Source organism: Leptonychotes weddellii, chromosome 14 (genome assembly GCF_054177405.1).
Source record: "Leptonychotes weddellii isolate Sample4059 chromosome 14, ASM5417740v2, whole genome shotgun sequence".
In the NCBI taxonomy this organism is placed as follows: Eukaryota; Metazoa; Chordata; class Mammalia; order Carnivora; family Phocidae; genus Leptonychotes; species Leptonychotes weddellii.
In genome coordinates, this window is record NC_138382.1 from 37,652,474 (window position 1) to 37,675,658 (window position 23,185).

At 38.1% G+C, this 23,185-nt stretch overlaps 1 protein-coding gene across 2 annotated transcripts in view; it reads right to left on the reverse strand.

The window, feature by feature from the left end:
* Nucleotides 1-23,185, reverse strand: part of MLLT3 (MLLT3 super elongation complex subunit) — a 281,107-nt gene that overhangs the window by 257,451 nt on the left and 471 nt on the right. Inside the window, exons 1-2 of one of the 2 annotated variants that reach the window (XM_081803021.1) lie at nt 23,122-23,179; nt 22,010-22,190 (exon numbers count right to left, since the gene is read on the reverse strand). In XM_081803021.1, coding sequence (XP_081659147.1) covers nt 22,010-22,190; nt 23,122-23,124 — 184 coding nt within the window. In that variant the 5' untranslated portion in view covers nt 23,125-23,179. Of the gene's footprint in view, nt 1-22,009; nt 22,191-23,121; nt 23,180-23,185 lie in introns of those variants that run through there. The other variant, XM_081803019.1, reaches the window with a different exon arrangement.

Below are 23,185 nucleotides of genomic sequence, written 5' to 3' on the forward strand. Positions count from 1 at the left end.
CTAACCTACAAGTTCTTAAAAATGGCTTTTATTTGAGAGAGAGAGAGAGAGAGAGAGAGCACGCACACAAGCAGGGGGAGGGGCAGAGGGAGAGGGAGAAGCAGGCTCCTGACATGGGACTCGATCTCAGGACCCTGAGATCATGACCTGAACTGAAGGCAGGCGCTTAACGTACTGAGCCACCCAGGAGCCCCTAGTTTGGTTTTTTTTCCCCCAAAATTTTTCTTTTTCTTTTTTTTTTTTAATTTATTAAATTAAAAGAGAGTCAGGATTTTTTTTTAATCCACACATTCTCTTTTTTATTAGACTTTTCTCTTGCAATTAAAACAACACCACCACCACCTTAGTTCAAGTTTGAAACCTGGGCACAACTAGTCACTCAGAACTTTGTTTCCACAGCTTTGTTTTCATAGCTTCATAAAAGCACTCATCTTGTGATTTGTTTTTTGACAAGTCTGATGCACTCCTATACAACAAAAATTACCTCTATTCCTGCTGTTATCCTCAATGTTTAGAGCAATTCCTGGCACACAGTAAGTGCTCAGTGTTGGTTGAATAAATGATCACTACTTTAGAAATACAACCCTTCATTAGTCAGCCCTAACCCTGCTATATATTCTCCACCCCCATGGATGGTCTGTAACTAAGCTATGTCCTTAACCTTCCTCCAACCTGAGTTTTCATACTCGGTGATGAGTAACAGCGATCCAGGATGATTCTTCTCTATAAAGTCCCTTCACCTATTTCCCTAAGGGGAATCCATCTTGAAATCCAATTAGGTTTCCAGCTTTTAGGAGATTCCCCTCCCCCCCCTTTTTTTCCATTTTTTGAGAACATGCTTCTTTTTCTCTTCAACCTTTTTTTATTGAAGTTTAATTGACATGCAGTATCTTATTAGTTTCAGGTATGTTTTAAATCTTGATTCAGCCGCTTCTGACTCTTCACAGTCTATTTGAGAAAAAAAAAAAAGACAAAACTGATTGTCCCCCAAACCAGACTTATGTCTACCAGTTTCCCCTTCTCTCCTCCTACTCTCAATGAATTCTCTTTATCCAATCAAAACTTTAGCACCTTCGCCCAAAAATTAAGGTACACATGCCAAAGGCCACTCTACTTACTACTGATCAGAATCCAATGAAAAAAATTAAAACCAAAGCAAATTAATACAGCCCCAATTCGAAAGCACTGGAACGCCTTCAATGGTAAAATGGTTTTAAATTGTGACAAACCCCCAGGGGTCCCCAGGCATTTTCTAGGGTTTCTTTAAAAAGAAAAAAAAAATGTAGTCAATCATAGACGTGTTTGCTTTTTCTCTGCCCCAATGCCCCAGACTCAGACTGCTCTGGGGCTGGGGGTTTCAAGACAAAACAATGAAGCATTTGACAACCTCAAAAGGTCTGAATGACATTCTGGAAACAGTCAAACTTCACTTTGGGCTGCTCATGGACGTACAAACCATGATACACCGCCCACCTTGAGCTTGGAATATACTCTAGGTGAGAGTAACAGCTTAGGCACTTTGTATTCAAAAAGACCTCTCTAGCAGACACAAGAATAGTTGTGAAAATTTCCTTCTGTATACTTCTGAAATACCATGAATCCTCACCCACCACCTCAGTAAACAACCTATGACTACTTGTTGAAAATATAACTTATGTGTAAAGAAAAAACTTCGCTCTAGCAACAGCAGATGGTTCTTATCCAAAGCTAAATAAAAACAGTAAGATGAAATGTTAAAGGTCTATTAAGATAGAGCTGGAAACTTTGTGATTTGCACTGTCCCTCTCCAGAGAATTCCTTTTGCTCCACAAAAATAACTTTATTCAGATGGGAATAGTGAAAAAAAAAAAAAACTGCAAAACAGAAAGAAGTGTAGTCTCAGTGTGAGTAAATATTAAATGTCTTGAAAGCAGACAGATCCTCAATAACAGAGCTTCAATAAAAACTTCCTAACCCTTTCCTTTTTTTGTTCCTTTGAGAAAATGGTGAAGCAATTTGCATTTACAGCTTAGTTCCTGTTTCCAAAATACCCCTTTAACTTTTTCTTTTCTCTTTTTATGGTAGGTATAAATAGCACCAAATTGTCAAATCACAGCTATTTTGTGTGCTACCTATACAAATAGGTCTGATTTCTGGCCAGCCATAAAACAATTACTGCCGAATTCCTCTGGCTCTTTGATATCCAGCTTGTCCACAGGGCTTCAAAGCTAGCCTCCAGGACTTTTCTTGGGACACTGCTGAAAAACAACCTCAACAGAAACACAGAAGATAAAATGTTCCCACTCCTATAAACACACAAAGACATAACTACAGAAATAAAACAATTCGGCAGCATTGTGGTGGGGGTTTCTTCCCCCCCAAGAGAATTTAAGACGTCCAAGTACTTTGAATTGTTTTTTAGATGTGGATCAACTAGAATTTCTTCCCCCTCATGCATATGGCTATTTTCCCCATTTTCAAGCCTCCAAAAATTAAGAATTACTCTGCTTTCAGAGAAATAACTATCCCATGGGAACTTAATGGGATGGAACGAAAGTTCAGCTTCTTGAGCACATAAGTAACTATACAGTACAGTATTTATTCAATGTTGCAAAACTCATTCAAGCTAGAAGCTTTGTATAAGGTTAAATTTGGTCAGCATATCAAACAGAAGAAATTTATGTATGGGCAACTGTACGTTTTGAGTAAACTAATAGACCTTAATGCTCACATGGCTTATGAAAAAATCACTCTATGTGGGATGGCACACGCATGAAAGGACCTGACATACACAGCACACACACGTGCTGAGGGTACCAGTCAAGCTATTTCCAATTAAACCACAGCAAAAGCAAGACACCCATTACAAGAAAATAAATGCTAATTCCCATTAGAGAAACTTACAGTTTGGCATCTAAGGGGCGTGGCAAATGTGACATGATTATAAAATCTCCCAGTGCCCAGGTTCTTATAATAAAGTTTTATTAAGGTTGATACATACACACCCTGCACCTAAAAAGAGGAAGACGTGTTACTTTTTAAAATTCTTCTTACCAACGACAGAATGCCAAATCAGTTTTTCCTCAACCCAATACTTTTGGCAGCTCTATCATAATATGCCAGTGAAATGAAAAAAGTATTTCACAAAGTAAGTAGTTGGCAAACACGTGATTCTGAATTAAAAGTACAGACGACACAGTCTCCTCAGGATATGAAAGATCCCAGATATGTGCATACAGGGGGAAGACTACCTTTGCACCCAAAAACCTGCCTCTTACTTTTCCTCCTCCTCTACCACCTGTAAGAATCAAGCAATTCTAAAACACTGATCCAGACCTGATTTTAGCACTCTTCTGTGATCTTATCCAAGGAACAACTTGTACATATTTATCCAAGGACACAGAGCCATATTGTTTTTTAAAATCTATACAATATATCAACCCTTGAAGTACACAGATGAGCCCTCTCATTATAACCCGAAAATTTACCGCTTTAAATTGGAGCCACCTGTTTACAGCTCTGATCTCAAGTACACAGCTTTTATCTCTTAGGTCAATTTTGGCACCTAACGTTAGTACTAAATTTCCTCATAACAAGTGGATTATGGAATCTCTCAAATTTAACTATATTTTCTCTCCGGTTGTTTTTTTGTTTTTTTTTTTTTTCTTTAACCAAGGCCAAACGCATTAACATACAACAAAATTCTCAACGTGAGTGATAAAAATGCATTAAAAGTAACCTTTAATCCATGCTATTAACTGATTTTATTCTATTTTGGCACGTTTGAAGTAACTCATCTAAGGATTAGTTAGGCTTTTCTACACTTCTTTTTATCAGGACTCTACCATTCTTGATTTAGTTTTGAGAGAAAAGGGTTTGCAAAAACGATAATAATCTCACAGCTGGAGATGGCTGGCAAGTCCGTTAGTGCTCATTGTGCCCTTAATTTGCAGGAAGCCTTTGTGCTCCTTCTACCCCTCGTTTTACATGCTGAGCAGTTTTCACTGATAAAGTACTTATAGACCAGTTATTTTAGATTAACGAAAAGCCCAGTAAAATTTTACGTAAAATGGCTGTGAACTTTCTCTTTAAAATACTGAAATTATCTTCCGTCTTGATTGCATGAAAATCTTAACCCTGGTCATTTGCCTCAGTAGTTTTCATCTGAGTAGGCAAAGGGAGTCTTAAGATTTTTAAGAAGTATTATTTTCAAACAGAGCAGGAATCCAAAATTTTAGACTATGAATTCAGATTGAGTGGCTGAAGCCTCAGGGCAAACACACTGATTTAATCACATAGCAGTAGGTTTCAAAATCTTGCCGTCTTCAGCCTTAACAACGAAGTATTTCCCTGCCCTTTAAACCTATGACAAAGATGCAAATACATTATGCAAAAAGAACCCAATATCGTTGGGATTTTTAACACTATGACATCAATTGTGAGAGTACGTGGTACTGTTTTAATTCGACACTTACCCAAAATGAGATTTTAAAGCCAATGACTTAGTATTTCCTCTGGACTTCAAGCCCCAAAAAGGACATTTAAATACCCAACTGTCATGGATTGTAGGTCAAACTCCATTTTCACACCTTTCCACAATTTTCCCAATTCCCTAACAATCTTCAGGTACAAAAAGCCAAGTCTAATAGAAGAGTCTTAAGTTTTTAAATCTGCCTCAATATAAGCAAACCTGTTGAGATTTGTCATACTCCAAGACATGAAACTGTGTTGTAATGGAGTACTAAAATTACTCATTTTCTGCTACACCACCTTCCTATAAATCACAAGTTCAAATCGCAATCACAGACACTCCTATCTAACACAGCGAGGACATTGTTCATACTGAACACAGCAAGGGTATCTGCAAAGTAGAAATGATAGTGTCTGAAACTAACAGGGTTAAACAACTTCTTTTGTGAGGACACTGGCAAAATCTACAGCAGCTGTCTAACTTTGCCTTCCACGATCATAGCAAAAGCTCAAGGAAGTGATCCAATACAGCGCCAGTCTTTAGTAACCAGATCGTTTCTATTTCATTTTCAGCCAAGGGAACGGATAATGAAAACAAAATTATTCCTCAGTCAGAAAGTTTACTTGACAAGCTCATTTTTACCAACCTTTAACTTTTATTCGCATGTATGGACCTAAGAGCAGTTTCTTTTTTGTGTGGAGACAATCTTAATAACTCTTAAATGCTGGCTACACAAGATAAACTTCAGATGGCTATCACTGCTTTAAACTTACTTATAAAAACTACTGGAAAACTTTTTAGCTATTCAAGGACTAGTCCTGAGCTAAAAAAGAAAAGGCAAACATTTAGTCAGTGCCATAAACTGATGAGACACATTTTAAAATGATGTGAATTTTGCAGTGAAGAAAACTGCGTAAGTCACATCATTTTACATATGACCTAAAACAAGTGTATAATAATTTTTATACAAGAAACACACTCAGCTCCTCCAAGCCTGCAATTTTCCACCTACAATTACTTACATTGTTTAAAATAAACAAAAATGATCTCTCATCATAGATCATCTGGCTTTACCAACACATCTGGGATACCTGCTCCTAAACGTTTCTCCACTTAGCCGATGGAAAACAGGTATTTCAGGACTTAAGAGATGTGTACTCGAAACAGAAATCCGACATTCTTCAGAAATTAATTTTCTCAAGAATGTAAATAAAGGGAAAAAAGTCATCAAATCAGTGACCCAACAAAGTTATGCTATCACAATGGTGAATAACCACTGGTTCACACTGGGAAGAAACTCCCAAAATTACTTTCAACTAAGTTATGCAGGAATGGGCATGACAGCAGCAGTCCCCATTTCAATATTTACAACATATAAGTAAATATATTATTTTATTTAAAGTAAGGTCGCCTAAAGAAACATTTTTTTTTCCCCAAAGGGCAATCTCAATCCAGTATTTAATTTGTAATTCCAATCCTGTTTGCTTCCACGGAGGTTTAACCCAAACCAATCTGAGTGAAATTTCAGGTTACTATACATTTCGGCTCCATGCCACAAGCAAAAGATACTGATTATAAACCTATCTGATCTATTTTTTATTATAATAGATCCTATCATCTTACAGTACCTCTCCAGTAGGAGAAATAGGACTTCAACAACTTAACATTTGGAAATGACTACTAGTTGTTGGTTTCCTAAAGGAAAAAAATTAAAACAAAAAACACCTATGAATTAAAATATACACACAAATGGGTACTCCGGAATTGACATGTATGAATGGCTTACTTGTTTTAAAAAGGAAACCTCAAATCCTGGGTTAATAATATGTGTCACTTTTAGGGATTTAAGCCATAAATTCTTCAAATAAAACTAAATAAATGGATTTGTAAGTAATTAACTATGGGACTTCAATCATGTAAAATTATCTCTGTATATTGTCTATGGCTCGGGAATTTAACTGGTTATGTTCAAAATAATACACTTAGTGGGTCTTGGAGCCCACTGCCTGTGAAATCTCCCATGGAGATTCAAGACCACCCATTGAAAATAGTACAACATTATTGCCTCGAGCAAGAAGCTGGTACATAGGACTGGTTATTCAAGTCTTTTAAATACTATTTTATTGAAGGATTGTGGGAAGTGGGGGAGGGGGCCAAGGGGGATTCATGAGTGGATGGGGGAGGAAACTCAGACAGAAAAAAAGAGAAATTTCTAAAGCAAAGGTTCCAGGAGTCCCCCCTCCCACTCCTCATCGCACCCTCCCCCCCTTTTTAAACAGCTACATAAACAAAGTAATAAGTGCTCAATTTCAGGGAGAATTACATTATACTCCATTTGAACAGGCTACAAAGTACTTTTATTTGAAAAGCTGCTTCTCCTCTGTTATAAACAAATTTACCAGGCACCAATTTCAGACAAGAGAAGATGGCTAAGGGAGATGGGAGGCAGAGTTAGGAAAAATTCACTCAGTGTCTTAAATGGTTGATCCAATAAAGATCCCTTAGAGAAAACTGTAAGTCTATTTTTTTTTTTCTCCCAGTAGGCAAATCATACAGGAGGGCTTTTCTTTTCTAGCATACTGCACCCTGTCTCTTTAAATTCCAGGCCTGCCCCATTTCCCACGCATTCAATGAAAGCAACACGTTTGCTGGCCTCTAGCCCACAATGTCAAGTAGTTTTCTTGCTATTGAATTTCAAGATTATTCTTTTGGATCATTTGCCCTTTAGTTTTAAGCACGCCAAAGCAAAAATAATGTCTTTCTACAATAACATAAAGAAAACTCTGAGGCCTTTACAAGTCTACAAGTAGAGAACACCTTTTCCTTTAGTTCCCCTTTCACTGCAAAATATGCTCCCACTCTATATGCTCCAAATAAGGGCCATTTATACATTATCTTGCTCTACCATAGCTTTGTCTGTACTATAATAAAATTCTATGAGTATATTTAATTTAGTACCAAATTTGGAATTTCTAACAATCTGCAATACTCAAACCAAGTCTTCGTATTACTCAAACTCTCAAGGCTTTCGTGTGGTCCCCCCTGAGGATTCAGTTAGAATAGGTTTTAAAACAATTACTTGAATTTCTGTATTTGCAGTTAAGCCACCTACATAAATTAATAAAAGTAGTAAGGAAATATGGGGAGCTGTAATCATGGGGTCAAAGAGTCTATTTTCCTCATTTTCATACACATCTTAATCCTGAAGAAAAGAATCCAGGCCATTATGAATCCCATTTAGAATTCTCTCCAAAGGAATAGAAATAGTTAAATAAAAATTTATCAGCAGAACTAAATGAAGCCCATGGAAAATGTTACTCCAAATGCTAGTAAATGGAACTTAAAGTTTTTAAAATGGCAATTTTATTCAAGCAGCTAATAAAGAAATGCTCTGATCACAAACATCAATTTTTGTATTTCACATCCTGAGGTGGAGTTAATCTGTCATTTATGAATTTTGTAAAAGCAGCTAAAACCAAAGGGAAAACAGACTTATTCTTATTTGATGTACAGTTTTGATATGCATTTGCGCATACTACTTTCAATGGTTATTTTAATTTTAAAAAGGTAAAGATATTAACATCCCACATCATAATATCATGGACTTAACTGGATGAATTTTGGATTGCAAAGAGACCTTCAAGACAACTAAAATTAACTCCGTCATTTTGCAGAAATCATTTCTTTTAGTTGTGTTTAAGGAATGTTCATATTAATCTATCTACTGTATATAAAACATGAAATTACATTTTAATTTTTATTTTTAAAACTTCTGGTTATTTTTGTAGTTTATATATGAAATATTATTTAAACTGTTTTAATACTAAAATATTGTGTTTACACAAGTATGCATCCATCCAAAAAGAACCACCTCTTCTTTCCCTGCCCCAAACATTATTTTTGTCTTGCTTTTTAGTAGTTGTTTGGGTACTTTTTATTTCTCATAATTTAACATTTAACTTCCAAATTATACACAAAGACACAAACTGGAAATGGGTCTTTATTTGCAATTACGGATCCCATTTACTCCTGCCACTATTACTATACATCTAAGCATGAGTATGCCCTTTCATTTGCTGTCAATTTTTAAAGTCAGATTTAGGCTCTGGAAATTTTTCTAATACTACACACATCAAGATAAACACACTAATTAATAAACTTATCAAAACTCCACAGGAAAAAAAAGATCAAAACTTTTCAAAACATTCCTAAGTATTTCAAAAATGTACACTGTACTGAAATATTAAACATGGTTGTCTTTCTGTTACAAAGAACATCTTACATGAATCATGTACTCATAAATCAGGTTAATCTGATTCATTTTACAACTTCAACACAGCAACTTTGTTAAGAAAGGTAAGAATATGATTTACATGTTTTCTTTAAAGTTTACAATCAACTTTTGAAACATTTGTGCATTTTTTTTTTAGATTTTTTTTTTTTTTTTTTTGGACAGAGAGAGAGAGAACACAAGCAGGGGAAGTGGGAGAAGCAGGCTTCCCACCAAGCAGGGAGCCCAATGTGGGACTCGATCCCAGGACCCTGGGATCATGACCTGAGTCGAAGGCAGACGCTTAACGACTGAGCCACCCAGGCGTCCCATTTGTGCATATATTATAGTACTATTAAAAGGACACTCAGAACGACAAGGTGATTAAAATCTCAAATAACAAAATATGAAAGTGTTCCTTGGGAAAGACATTTTTTTGTTCTAAATGAGACTAAACTTAAAAAAAAAAAAACTAAAAAGCGTATTGTAAACATGTCCATATGTACATTTAAATATCTAGTTTTGGGCGCCTGGGTGGCTCAGTCGTTAAGCGTCTGCCTTCGGCTCAGGTCATGATCCCAGGGTCCTGGGATCGAGTCCCACATCAGGCTCTCCCTGCTCAGCGGGAAGCCTGCTTCTCCCTCTCCCACTCCCCCTGCTTGTGTTCCTGTTCTCGCTGTCTCTGTCATACAAATAAATAAAATCTTTAAATAAATAAATAAATAAATATCTAGTTTTACCTTCACATAAATAATATGTCTTATTCAAGAAAGCTCGAAAAATCCAGTAAATTTTATAAGCATTTCCTGAAAGCTCCTTTCTATTTGCTAGATGGGGGTGCTGAATCTTGGAATAAAGCCAATTTGATATATTTCTTGATATCCCACCTCCCAGAGATAACTTCTATTAACATTTTGCTATAGCATTTTCTTCCCATCTTTTCACAAATGTATTATCTCTCGCACAATTCTCAAAATGTGAGTAATGAACAATTCTGGCCATTCTCATATAAAGATAATGGCCTGAATCAAGTACTAAAATCAATGATGAAAATAAACCAAAAAAAGAGCCTCTGCAGAGGGGCGCCTGGGTGGCTCAGATGGTTGGGCGTCTGCCTTCGGCTCAGGTCGTGATCCCAGGATCCTGGGATCGAGTCCCACATCGGGCTCCCGGCTCGGCGGGGAGCCTGCCTCTCCCTTTCCCTCTGACCCTCTCCCCTCTCCTGCTGTTTCTCTCTCGCTCGCTCTCTAAAAAATAAATAAAAAATCTTAAAAAAAAAAAAAAAGAGCCTCTGCAGAAAGATACTATGTCAAGTAGCACTAACTTCAAGCTACTGAGTAGCCTTTACAATATAATTCTCATTTATTTGCTGCTCTCTTCAAATTGTCTGCATTTGTGTATTTTTGTATATTCATATAATTAAATCCTTGGCTCTAGCATCATTCACAATTCTCTTTAACAGGTTGGAATGATAGCTAGAATTTTTTTTTTTTAAGTTAGGCAGCAAGTCATAAGTGAAAAGTGGAAGGGTAATTGCTTTTCAAGACAACTTCAATTAAGCATCTGAATTATTAAATAGAAAACCCTGAAGGTATGATGAGTGATCAAATATTTGATATACTGTACTTTATTTTAACCTGTTTACATGATAAGTCCAAGTCCCCAATTATTTCGTTGATAATAGAAACACAAGTAGTTATCTGAAACATGATGCTTCAGAAAAACAAACTGAGTGACAAAAATCTCAAGGTCTGGACTACATTGTATGAAACAGAAAAAAAAAAAATCAGTTAACTTTCATGAAAAACCCAATGGTCTAATGACCTGGTCAAGAGCCATATTTGAAGCAGAAGTTTCAAATAAACATAGGGTATCTTGAGTTCTTGGAATGTTCCAACCTACAAGTAGTGTTGATGGCTGGCATAAATAGCACCAATATTACCAGAAAGTAACTTTTCATAACAAAAACGTAATCACCTATGTGGTTAATTACCCTACTTCCCTGTTACTGCAGGTGAGTCTTTTCACCCAGTTCACTGTTCACTCACCATTAAAAAAGGTAAAATCCCAATATACTGAAGTTCATATCAACATTTTCTTTTTTCAAATTATTCTCCAAACCAGCACATTATGAAATGTAAGAAATTAAACACAACAACACGTGTCTATCCATGTGATGACCAATACACAGTTGATATCTAATAAATGGTAGTTATTTCATAGGAAAACACTAGATCAAATATATGCTCAGAACTTACCCTTTAAAAAAAAAAACTAAGGAAAAATAATATTTCAAAGCTGGAAAAGCCCACAGAGCTTATTCAGTCCAAACATACCCCTTCTGCCTCCCAGCCCAGGGCCTTTCCTACTGCATTGCTAAATACTGCTCTACAAGTTTCTGGAATACATCTGACTCCTATTTTTAAAGCTAAAAGGCTAGTTAGTTGTATTTCATGGATTAAGTAGTTAAAAAAAAAAAAGTGATAGACCTGGCCAAGGCTCTCAAATTTGTGACTAGCTTTTTTAAAAAGCATCCAAAGTATGTGAAAAAAAGACTAAGGAAGAAGAGACAGAAAAGGAGAAAAATTCATTTTTGCCTATAACATAGGCTAAAACCCATTCTAGAAAATGTGATTCTCAGCCAACACAATGCTTCCTGCTAAATTCAAGTGGTGGTTCTGTTTACACAAAGTCAATTATTAGAGATACAGAAGAAATCAGTTTCAGAACACAGAGTAATAATTTACCACCTAGGGGATTCTAAAACTCTTACTGACTTGCAATATCTGCCTTTATATTGTTGCCAAAAACTTCCAATGTCCAGACTACATTGATGGACGGTATGAGTACTATCCACAATGATAATACAGGTCCCATCTCATGGGATGTGTAACTAATGCAACATAGGAAGAACAATGGACACATATACAAGGAGAGGCCATTGCGGGACTGATGGAGCATGGAACACGTGCTATTGCTCAGTGTTTATATGATGAGAAAGTAGCTTCCCACTGCTCCTTACTATTTCTGTGCATAGGTAGGAAGTCATACAAGCATCTCCGATAAGACAATTTGGAGCTACATCAACATTTTGAATAAACTACCCCACTAAAAGCAACCAAATCCCAACAGTCTAAACTCTATTTTTCACTTAATCATTACAAAACAGTTGCTTGTAATACAGGAACAGGGAAAGAAAATTAAACAAAGGAAAAAATTTTATAAGATAAAGTATTTCTTCAATACAAAGAAACCTTCCATTACACAGCAACTCACATTTATGAAGTATTTGGGGTAAAAGGTATGGATAACAGGAAGTCTAAAGAACCTTGCTTTTGGACATCCAAAATGTTACAAATGTATATCAAAATAAATAGGTACCTAGAATAATCTGATAATAATCTCCCCCAACACCACCCTGGGAGGGACGGGGAAGAAGAAGGACATAAAACCTACCTGCAATGATTAAAGGCATCATGTAGACTAAATTTATATCCAGATACATTAAGATACATTAACTCTCCCTACTCTGTAGGTCACTGCTATTATTAATATTTTAGGAAATTGTTAACGTATATTTTGCTTTTTAAAATCAATACATACACACAGGATTTGGCCTGGTATTGATGGGAAAATAACTAATAATTTCAGCTGAAAAGAAACAAAAAAAATCTACTTTTGGCAAAATTAAATATTTTAAAATTTATTTGGCTCAGAGAATATCAATCTTCTGACATGGATAATAACTCTAAATTCAACTATCATCTTTGTAATCACTTATTAACATTATTTTAAATAAATGGACGTCAGAATTAAGTTCAAGATAAGCCATAATTTTCTTTAAAAAAAAAATGATGCATTGATTTTATCCAAAAAGTTAATTGTTAACTACTACATACCAACTAAATCACACCCAAATACTAGCCTTATCTGTTTAGAAATTCAATGATAATAGCCTTCTTCAGGCCTTAATCACTGCAAACTTATCACACTTAAGTTAAAAGGATTACATCATACAACTTTTTTTTTTTTTTTAAGATTTTATTTATTTGACAGAGAGAGACACAGCAAGAGAGGGAACACAAGTAGGGAGAGTGGGAGAGAGAGAGAAGCAGGCTTCCCGCCGAGCAGGGAGCCCAATGTGGGGCTCGATCCCAGGACCCTGGGATCATGACCTGAGCCGAAGGCAGACGCTTAACGACTGAGCCAGCCAGGCGCCCCGATACAACATTATTTCTTAAAACAATGTTCTGGATCCTTTATGGAATTACAATCCTACCATGGTGGGGAGGCAAAATATCAGGAGATACCTACCACTCAGTAACAATTTTTCCTAATGATTTAATTGCAAAGGAAACCTTAAATTAATCCACACAATAAATCTGATTTTGCCTGAAAGTAGCTGTAGACCTTTTCCCTCTTAAACAGCATCTACCATGGTTACCACCACTTAATTAAATCCTAGATCATGTCTACAAAAGCAGTTATTGCTGAACATTTGTCTAATATAAGTGAATATTCAACATTTTAAAAGTAAACATTTACCACCATTTATTACTAGCTATCTTTTTGCACCAGCACACTTGTGACTCATTGTGTCTACATGCAAGATCACTTCACATTTCTAGGCTTCCGATTCAAAGTAAAAAGAGAGGATAAACAAAGATGAAGAATCTCAAATGTCCTTTCCAGCTCTACAAGACACAAGCACGTTGAAGGCAGGGACCTCCTCTTTCTCTTACTTCTCCCCCAGTCCATTCCCTGTATCCTGCACATATAAAGTCTGTTGGTTAAGCACATTACCAAGCCCACAAATTATATTCTTAAACAAAACCCCAAAACCACACAGGAAAACAAAACAAAATAGATCAATTTGGCAAAATTAAAAACTTGTGTATGACAGAGATACCATATGTTAGGCTACAAGAAAAAGAAACGAAAATGAGAATATATTTTCAATGCAAATAACAAAGGATTAACATCCTACAGATAAGAAAAAGACACAAAGATCCCAATAGTTTCTTTTTAAAAAAAGACAAAGGATATTTTTAAAAGTCAATAAAGAGGAAATCCAAATCGTCAGTAAACATAGAGAAAATGCTTAACCCCACTAGAAACCAGGGAAATGCAAATGAAAAGATACCCTATTTCAACTAAATATAAAAATAAGAAATCTGAAAATATCCAACGTTAGCAAAGCTGTACAGAAAATGTACTCATTCCCTGACAGAGTCTAAACTGTCACGACTACTTTGTAGAGCAATCTGACAATGTCTAATACAAATGAAAACGTACACACAACTCAAATTCCAGGCCTATATCCAAAATCTTGTTCATTTGCACAAGATAACACGTTCAAAGATGTTCACTGCACAGAACAGAAAATGACCTCTATATTCTTCAATAGGGGAACAGAAAATTAAGCAGTTAGAACCTCTTCCTACCATGAAATACTGAAGAGAAGAAATTAAAGGAAATGAATTGACTCTCTACAGATGAAGGGTGTGTGAAAAGGTTCAAACACAGAGTGGGGGGAAATAGCAAGATACAAAATTATTCACTCATGAAAATGTTCTGGAATTCAACAGTGGCAACTGTCACACAACTTTGTGAATATACTAAAAGCCACTGAATGTTACACTTTAAAGGGGTAAATTTTATAGTATGCAAATTATATCTCAATTTTAAAAAAGGATTCATCCAGTATGATACTCTTCATGGAGATTTTATAACATAATATACTATTACTTGCAGCAGTATAAATGTGCGAATGTACATAAACAGAATGGAAGAAAGTCTGAAGAGTTGAAAGAAAGGATTGGGAAGCATCTAAAAACTTTAGCTGTATCTATAATACCTAATTCTCTAAAATCAAAACAAAGAATCAAATATGATAAAATGTAAACATTTATTCAACCTTGGTAGTGGGGATGTGAATGTTTGTTATATCATTCTTTCCTTTGTATTTTCCTGGGTTTTTTTGCGTGTTTTTTCCTGAGAAATACAACAACGGCACAAAACAGGCATATCATAAACAACAAATAGTAAATATACACATACCTAAAGATATGCAGCACTGTGATATAAATGCAAATAAAAATGAAGTTTTGCTTCATCCAGCAAATTGACAAAGATTTACAACAACAACAACAAACAAACTGTTAATTCCCAGTATTGGCAACCATGTGGGGAAAAGGGAATTCTCCCAACCCCTGGGGAAGTATAAACTGGTACAACCTTTTTGGAGGAAAGTTTGGTAATGTATTTATCAAAATTTAAAATCTATACACCTTGTCTCAACTATCTCCCTTCTGGGAAATTTAACACAAGGAAATTACAAGAAAAACCATAAAAATCAATGTCTCAGATGTTCATCATAGCATTATTCATAACAAATTAAAACTAAGAACAATCTAAATGTCCATGTGAAGTTGTAATAAATGTATTTTCGATGTAATACCATAAAATCCAGCTCTGAAAAGATGGTATTTCCCCATATACCAGGAGGGTAGGAATGTTCACTTATGCTGTAACCCCAGCTCCTAAAAGTGTTCTAGCCATACAGGAACTCCAAAAATTACCTGTTGAATGAATTCAGGTTAACTTATAGTTAACATGTGTGTGTTTGTATATATAGATATAGATATCTACTAAAATATTTCTTATGGTTCTCTTATAAAGAATTTTCAGGTAACTTTTCTTTATATTTCTATGGTTTGATTTTTCATAATGAACACACCTGCAAGTTAAGAAAATAACACTATTTTCAATTGCATGTAAAAAATATATGGGTTCCTCATAAAAGCCAGACTGTACACTGTACAAGTTCTATATCTGTAAGTTTAAGAAAACTAATGAATTACCTATAATATCAATGGACTCTTTCCAGACAAATTATAGTCTCAAAAATGAATACAGCACAACAGGAATAAGGAGACCCACAAAATACAAGAGAATAAAAGATTAAAGTATGAAAATGTATGTTACAAGGAAGAGGATGAACTAGAGACTCTGGCCACACACACAAAGCAAAATGTTTCAAAAGAATATTAATATGTATCACTGAAACAAGAGAATTTCTCTTTCTACAAGGCAGCTTCTTGTTTGAGGAGTAAAACATAAAATCAAGCAAGTTTAAAAGCCAAGGGAAAAAATTATAGAATTCAGTATTACTTCCATGGGGACAGTGAGAAACCCTGAGATCAGAGATCAAAATTATTCTAAAATCTGTCCAATAAATATTAGAGTCTAAAGTTCAGTAATACACCAAGTCTTTGCTTAATTATGTAAGTGGGACAATTGTGTTTCACATTTCCTCCCCTCCCAAGTATCTAAGCTTTCCAAGTTATCTTTTGCAGACGTAAGTCACTGAGAGTTAAAAAAAAAAAAAAAAGAAAAAAAAATTTTCTGCATCTTAGAACTGTAAAAGCTATGTTAAGTAGAAGGGGTCATCTGTAATAGTTAACCAGAAAAACAACTTAAGGGCTAAGAATTGGCCTGTAGAAGACCACTGGAAGGAAACTTGAAAGAACCAAGAGAAAGAACAAAGAATCTTTAAGGTAAAATTATGAAACCAGTTGATACCCCTGCCCTGTCTACCTCACAGAGGTAGTTCTACAGAGAGTCACCTAAAATAACAAATGTAAAAGGCTTCTGCTTATACAAATAATATGCCATAAACTGGACACTGATATTAACTATAAAATATATCCACTAAAACCCAAGTCTGGATTTTCCTTTTCTGAAAAAAATTGTTAGATAATTGTTATAATGGAATTTAACCATGCAAATACCTTGGAAGACTTCTTTCCTCTTTCCATTAAATGTTTTTATTAGCAATGATAATAACGGCTTTTAAAAAATCAGCTTCCACATATTAATAGGGCAGTTGATCTGTGCCAGGTTCTGTGAATATTTTATATCAGACGTTCTCTGAGTGTATTCGGGGACCCCAAGATCCCCAAAACCTTTCCCAGGGATTGCCTATTTTTATAACAACTCTAAGACATTATTTGCCTCCTTCACTCATTCTCTCATGAGAGAGGCTACATGATGTGTGATAACCCAACAGACTGAATGCAGAAGCACATAAGCTGATCCAGTTATTTCAAAATATCAAAAAGATTTGTACACAAAAAAGTAAAATACCACATCTCTCCTTTTTCTTGAAAATACTCATTTTTCATTAAGATACTATTCACATGCTACCTTTAATGGGTTGATTATTGTTATCTTTAAGCAAATTAATAAATAACTTTTAAATGTTTCAGGCCTAATTTCTAATATCGTAAATATTGATAGATATAACTTCTATAAAAAAAGCTCTTTGGAGTCAATTTTTCTTTTCTTCCTTTTTTTTTTTTTTTTAATTTATTTGACAGAGAGCAAGCACAAGCAGGGGGCGCAGTTTTTAACAGTGTAAAGCAGTCTTCAGAACAATAAATTTGAGAACAGCTGATTCATATTTAATCCTCAATTTATGAGGTAATGGTCCTATTCTTCCATCATTCCAGGAACACAGGTGAGAACACAAGTGAGAAAACAGACACAGAAAGGACTTGCTCAAGATCACACAAGCAGTAGGGCACCTGGGTGGCTCAGTTGGTTAAGCATCTGCCTTCAGCTCAGGTCATGATCTCAGGGTTCTGGGATTGAGTCCCCCATCAGGCTCCCTGCTTGGCGGAGAGCCTGCTTCTCCCTCCTCCTGCTCCTGCTCTCTTTCACACTCTTTCTCTCAAATAATAAAATCTTAAGAAAAAGATCACAGAAGGAGTCTCTCAAGCCAGCTTTTGAATATAAGTCTGTAATTCCTAACCCTAACTCCTCACCACTGAGCAACAATATCTACCCAAGATAGTTCTATATTGGGTCTTTAGTCTTTGTCTTTTAGTCTTAAGAAGTAATAAGTGCTCACTGGAATGTTTTAAATATATATAATTAACTTTAAAAAAAAAAATCAGACACTACAAAACAACCTCCTATCACTGCCAACACCATAAGCACCCACTAGAGAAAACTACTGGTAGGAGCTGGGTTCCCACTCATCCAAAATTCATTTACTTATACACATACACACATACATTTTTTATCTGTACAGGCATATTTTTTTCAATGGGATCACACTGATTTAGCGACTTGCCTTATTTCACTTAGTATCTCCTGCAGATCATCCTGCATCTACGAATAGATTTACCCCCTTTTTTTTTTTGAAGATTTTATTTATTTATTTGACAGAGACACAGCGAGAGAGGGAACACAAGCAGGGGGAGTGGGAGAGGGAGAAGCAGGCTTCCTGCGGAGCAGGGAGCCCAACGTGGGGCTCGATCCCAGGACGCTGGGATCATGACCTGAGCCGAAGGCAGACGCTTAACGACTGAGCCACCCAGGCGCCCCTGATTTACCCCCTTTTAATAGATCACTATCATTTAACTGTACCCAGCTGGGGTCCCCTATATGGCTTGCTTCCAAATTTCTGCTGTTTAAAAAAGTCACAAGAAATATGCTGTAACTTTGTGTAGTTGTAAAGCTATATCTGTTGGAAAATCCCTGGAAGTAAAATTGCTGGGTCAAAGGGTGTAAACATTTAAAATCTTAATAGATGTTGCCAAATGCCCTCCAAAATGTCCGTGCCCGATTTACATTCCCACTAACAGCATAGGAGATTTCCTTCAATAATTCAGCTTTTAAGTGCCTTGGAAAATTATGCCGTATGTCGCTTCAAAATGCCACGTAGTAGAACTGCTGTCAGTGGTCATCTTAATTCCATACAGAATTCTACACAAATCTTCTAACACTCACTGAATGTATCAGAATAGTTACCCATCTTTATTTTTTCCTGAAACCTTTTAAATACCTCAGAAGAGAAAACACACCAGGTGCACGCAGTATCTTCAACTACTTTGGTCTCCAATTTTAGGTACCCTGATAAAAAGTTACCCAAATTATTTCAGAAGACTCCTTAACACAAATCAGAACTACGCAGTAACGCTGAGCTCAACCATTTAAATCAAAGGAAAGTTCTAAGTGTGGATTTATTATGCTTTATCTGCCCACTCAAAGGACTATGGCTACAAATAAGAAGCTATCAAATCATACCAGTGGCCAAATAAGCTTACATAAAATAATAAGCAACAGATTTCATATTATAAATGTCAGTGGAACAGACTGCAATAGTTAAGAATGGCTGTAATTGGAAAGAAAGTTCACTCAAATTCACATCATACTGAAAATGAAAACATTAATATTTTAAATGAAATGTTTTGAATGTGACCATTTCAGTCATATCAGACTATTATAATCTTTGGTACTAGTAAATAAGATATGGTCTTTTTTTGCAGTAGATAGTTTTAAAATGCATTATACTCTGACCTGCCTATTCTGTACCGGCTAATGGATATTCCAGGCTTCACTATCTCATCAAAATCTCTCTTCTAGGACTCTGTGCTAGTAATTTTAAGTTGAAAATCTCCAACCCATCTTCGGGACAGAGTAAGCCCTCATTAATTCAAGTCCAATTAGCTCAATTCTGAAATGGTGCATGTAATTCTCATTAGGCAACAAGTTGAAAATACTGGAATTTCTTCCTCTACAAGTTCTCATGATATTACTGTGAAATAAAGGAAATCCACCTGAAAATCAATTTGCTTTTCCAAACCAAAGATTTACAAAACTAAGGACTCATCCATCTTCGTGGCTGAGCAGTTCACCCTCAGTGCGAAGGTCCACTTCTGTTTATCAGCTACTGTATATAGTGAAAGTGATTTAACCTGTCATTATCAATAGCCACTTACAGCTTGGCATATGTGCATTTCTTTTAAGTATCTTGTAACTCAGGTTTTTCACAAAGCCATTCTTGCAGTTTCTCCCATTTTCCAATTTCTCACTTACAGATCTATAAAATGGCAAATACAGCACCTTAAAAGGTACAGAAGTAGACTCTGCAATGCCTGGCATCCTTATTCTGTATTTATTCTTATCATTTTGAAAGATGTTATAAGCCCAAAAATAAGTCCCAGGATTAAGTGGCATGTTTGGTGTTACTTGAATTTACAACTAACTATTCCCAATGAACAGAGAAACCTTCTCTTGCAATCTGAATCATGTGTAATTACAGTATGACAAGGTCTCTCCTGGGCTATGTAAACTGGCATTTTTCCCAGGACTTGTCACATCGTGGGAAGCACACATACAAATAAAAATCCAAAAATAAACATTTTAAAACAATGGCTTATAGACTACATAAAGAAACTCCACAGTTGAAAATAAAAAATTGAAGAGCCCAACCAGCAAGCAGGCATCTCTCAGTAGAGAGGCCTAAGACATCAGTTGTTATCAAGCAGCTTACCACGCCTAGCAACAACTCCCAGGTGTGGGCTTTGCCGGGCAGCACCCTCATGTTCCCTCGGGCTGGACAGAAAATCATTAAGTAGGGGAAATGCAGGGGAACATCTCCACAGACACACTGAAGCACAGAAACAGTGGTGAAATCTGGGGAGGTTGGTCATCTTTAATTTCATAATGCCAATTGCTTGATTGTTAAGGCGCCTAAACAAAGTTATCTTAAGAGCTACATCTTCTGCCAACTGACTTAGTTTTCCTAATACAATAAATATTGCTTTTTTTGTTCCATGTATTTCATTTCGAAGTGAGTAGCAGCCAAGTAGTCCTAACAGTGGATACCAAGGATCTTAGAAGGTGGTTTCTTTTGTTTAAACTCCTCTGCGGTGAGGAGAGGGAGAGGAAAAAGCATCACACCCACCCTCACACAGTGACAGAAACTTGACAATCCTCATCCTAATTACAGTGGTGAGGACATATGAAGTAAAAGATCTCTGGCTATATTCTGATCTAAAAGGCTAACAAAATCGAAATGTTATTTCCTAGAGGCCATGCATATTCCTACCCCTCTATTAGAGGCTGGATTCATTTATTAACCATCCAGCAAAGCCCATCAAATTCAACTGTTCAAGTTTTCAAGAAGAGCTATACAACAAACCACTAAAGGCAAAACATACAATCTTACAACCCATTACATGAGCTCTGGAAACAAAACTAAGCATCAACACAAACCTCTGCCACCTCGAAGGCACACAGCATTTCTCCTTTCTTTATTCAGCTCCTCAATGCTCAATAATTTCCAGTAGCTCTAAGCAGAATGGATTTATTATGATGTTACTCTAAGAAACTGCAGGAGTTCTAGATGCCAATAAAGATTACGGATCAAATGGAAGATAACTACTAACCATTGTGTCGAGTTAGATAAATAAACCTGCCACAAACAAAGCACCTTATTGTATTTGTACTGTTACCTCCACTAATCCAACTAAAACAACCAGACAGTAGCTTTCAGGAGGCTGAAGGGAATAGAAATCGGATTTCTCAAACCCTCTTTAAATTTCTTCCAAAATAACACCCCGTTTCTTTTTTTCAAAACTGTCCTGCCCTTTATGGAAAATGTTTGGGAGCAGAGGGGCTGAGCTGGATTATGCAAACCAGAGTGCCAGGCTAAAAACCAAGGTGGGGAAGGACTGAAGCAGAAGGCAGGACCACATCGTTCCTCTGAAACTTAGCTTCGACCTTTGCAGGGACCCTCTTCCCGGCAGATCCCATGGGGCAGAGACTTCGGAACGCTGCTCAAAAATCGAAGGAGCAATCAAGTGCCATCGGGGGCTAGGGACGAGTAAGCCGCGCCCCCCCCCCCCCCCCCGCCTCGCCCCGACTAAGCAGAAAATGCTGATGGTGCCGGGTAGGGGTGGCTAACCCACAGAAAGGAAAATCTGTGACAACCGGCACCCAGTGGAAGGCAGAGAAGACCCTAAAGAGAGGCGACTTCTCAAGACGAAACAATAACTACATCCCATGCATTCCTTGCTAAAACACAGGTAAATCTCAATTTCTCTAGGAAAAAAAAAAAGGGCGCAAGCTGTTTATTCCCTCCAGCCCCACCCCCCACCCCCCCGACACCTCCAAATCCAACAACTAATTGCACCTTCCCCACAGAACCCGCGGCTAACCCCAGAGGACCGGTGAGGGCTGGCTTGGGATGAATAAACACTCGACACCTGACGGTCCTTTCTCGGCGGTGACTTTCCCGAAGCCGAAGTGGCGCGCGCGCGGGCGGGAGCCCGGACCTGGCCAGCGCGGCGCCGCGCACCCTGGTCCCGAGGCGACGCCGGCGAGCGCGACGCGGGGGGCGGGGAGAGGGGCAGGGGGACCGCCCGGGACAAGCGATTGTTTCCTCCGCGAGCAAAGACATTTTTTATCAAGCTCCTTTTGTATTCGAGCCCTACCTCTTTTTGGCCTAGGAAAGCTTTCGTGCAAGTGGAAGACGACTTTCTCCACAAAGTGCTGTATGTTACTGTGCTCCGGGCCGCGCACGAACACCATCCAGTCGTGGGTGAAGCCCTCCACGGTGGGTTTTTTCCTCACCTGGGCGCGGTGCCCCAGCTCCAGCTTCACCTGCACGGCACACTGCGGGCAGGGGGAGGAGAGACAGCCGTGAACAACAGGAAGGCGACCGTTCGACACTGAACATTGCGCCTGACATTTTTTTTCCTCCTTCTTGAAACGCACATAAAAGGAAACGGCGGTGCCCTCTGCATCCACGTTTCACGCGCGTGGGCGCGCACACCCCACACCCCCAAACACATCCCACCCGGCCCGCCCGGCTCCCGGCGCCCCGCATCCACACCGGCGGGGATTGTAACGGAATGTTGCCCCCAGTCGGGAAGGGGGTCCGGGGGTCGGGGGGTGGGGGGGAAGTGGGAGAGCACACTCAGCCACTACAAGCCCGACAACAAATGCATCGGAAACAAATTAGAAGACAATTAGGAGGCGATGCCGGGGCGGTTTCCCGGCGTGGGAAGGGAGGTAGCCGGGACCCCGAGGGGGGATTCTGGTGAGCCCCCTCCCTGAAAGTACCGCGGCGACAGGCACACGCCGAGGAAGTCTTTGTGTACGTGTGTGTGTGCGTACGTGTGGAGCGCTGTGCCAGGCGGAATGAAACTACAGGCAGCCTCTGCTGATGGGCACAAACTCCCGTGCTCTTAGCACTGGGTTCGTGCACAACAAAAATGAGACGTCGTCACACACACACACACGCCCGCAGGAAAACACGCCGAGGCATCCATAACTTAAGGCACCCCGCACCCCCAGCGAAAAGCCCCACGCGATCGGCGAGGCCAGCCTCGCAGAGCCCCCGAAACACACTTCCAAGAGCCAAAGTGGCCCCAAAGTAGCTCCCACCTCCCCCCAAAAATAAAAATCAGAAAGGCAGGGCGGCGGGCGGACAGCCGCCGAGGCTCGACTGCGCTCAGCCCGCCGCGGGGGCAAAGTTGCGTGCGGCCCCGCCGCTGTCAGCCCGCACACTCCGGCTCACACACGCGCGCCGCGGAGAACGCACCATCGTAGCGGCCGCCGAAGCTGCTCGCCGCGTCCCCGGACTGTGCCCGCGGCTCCCGGCGGCG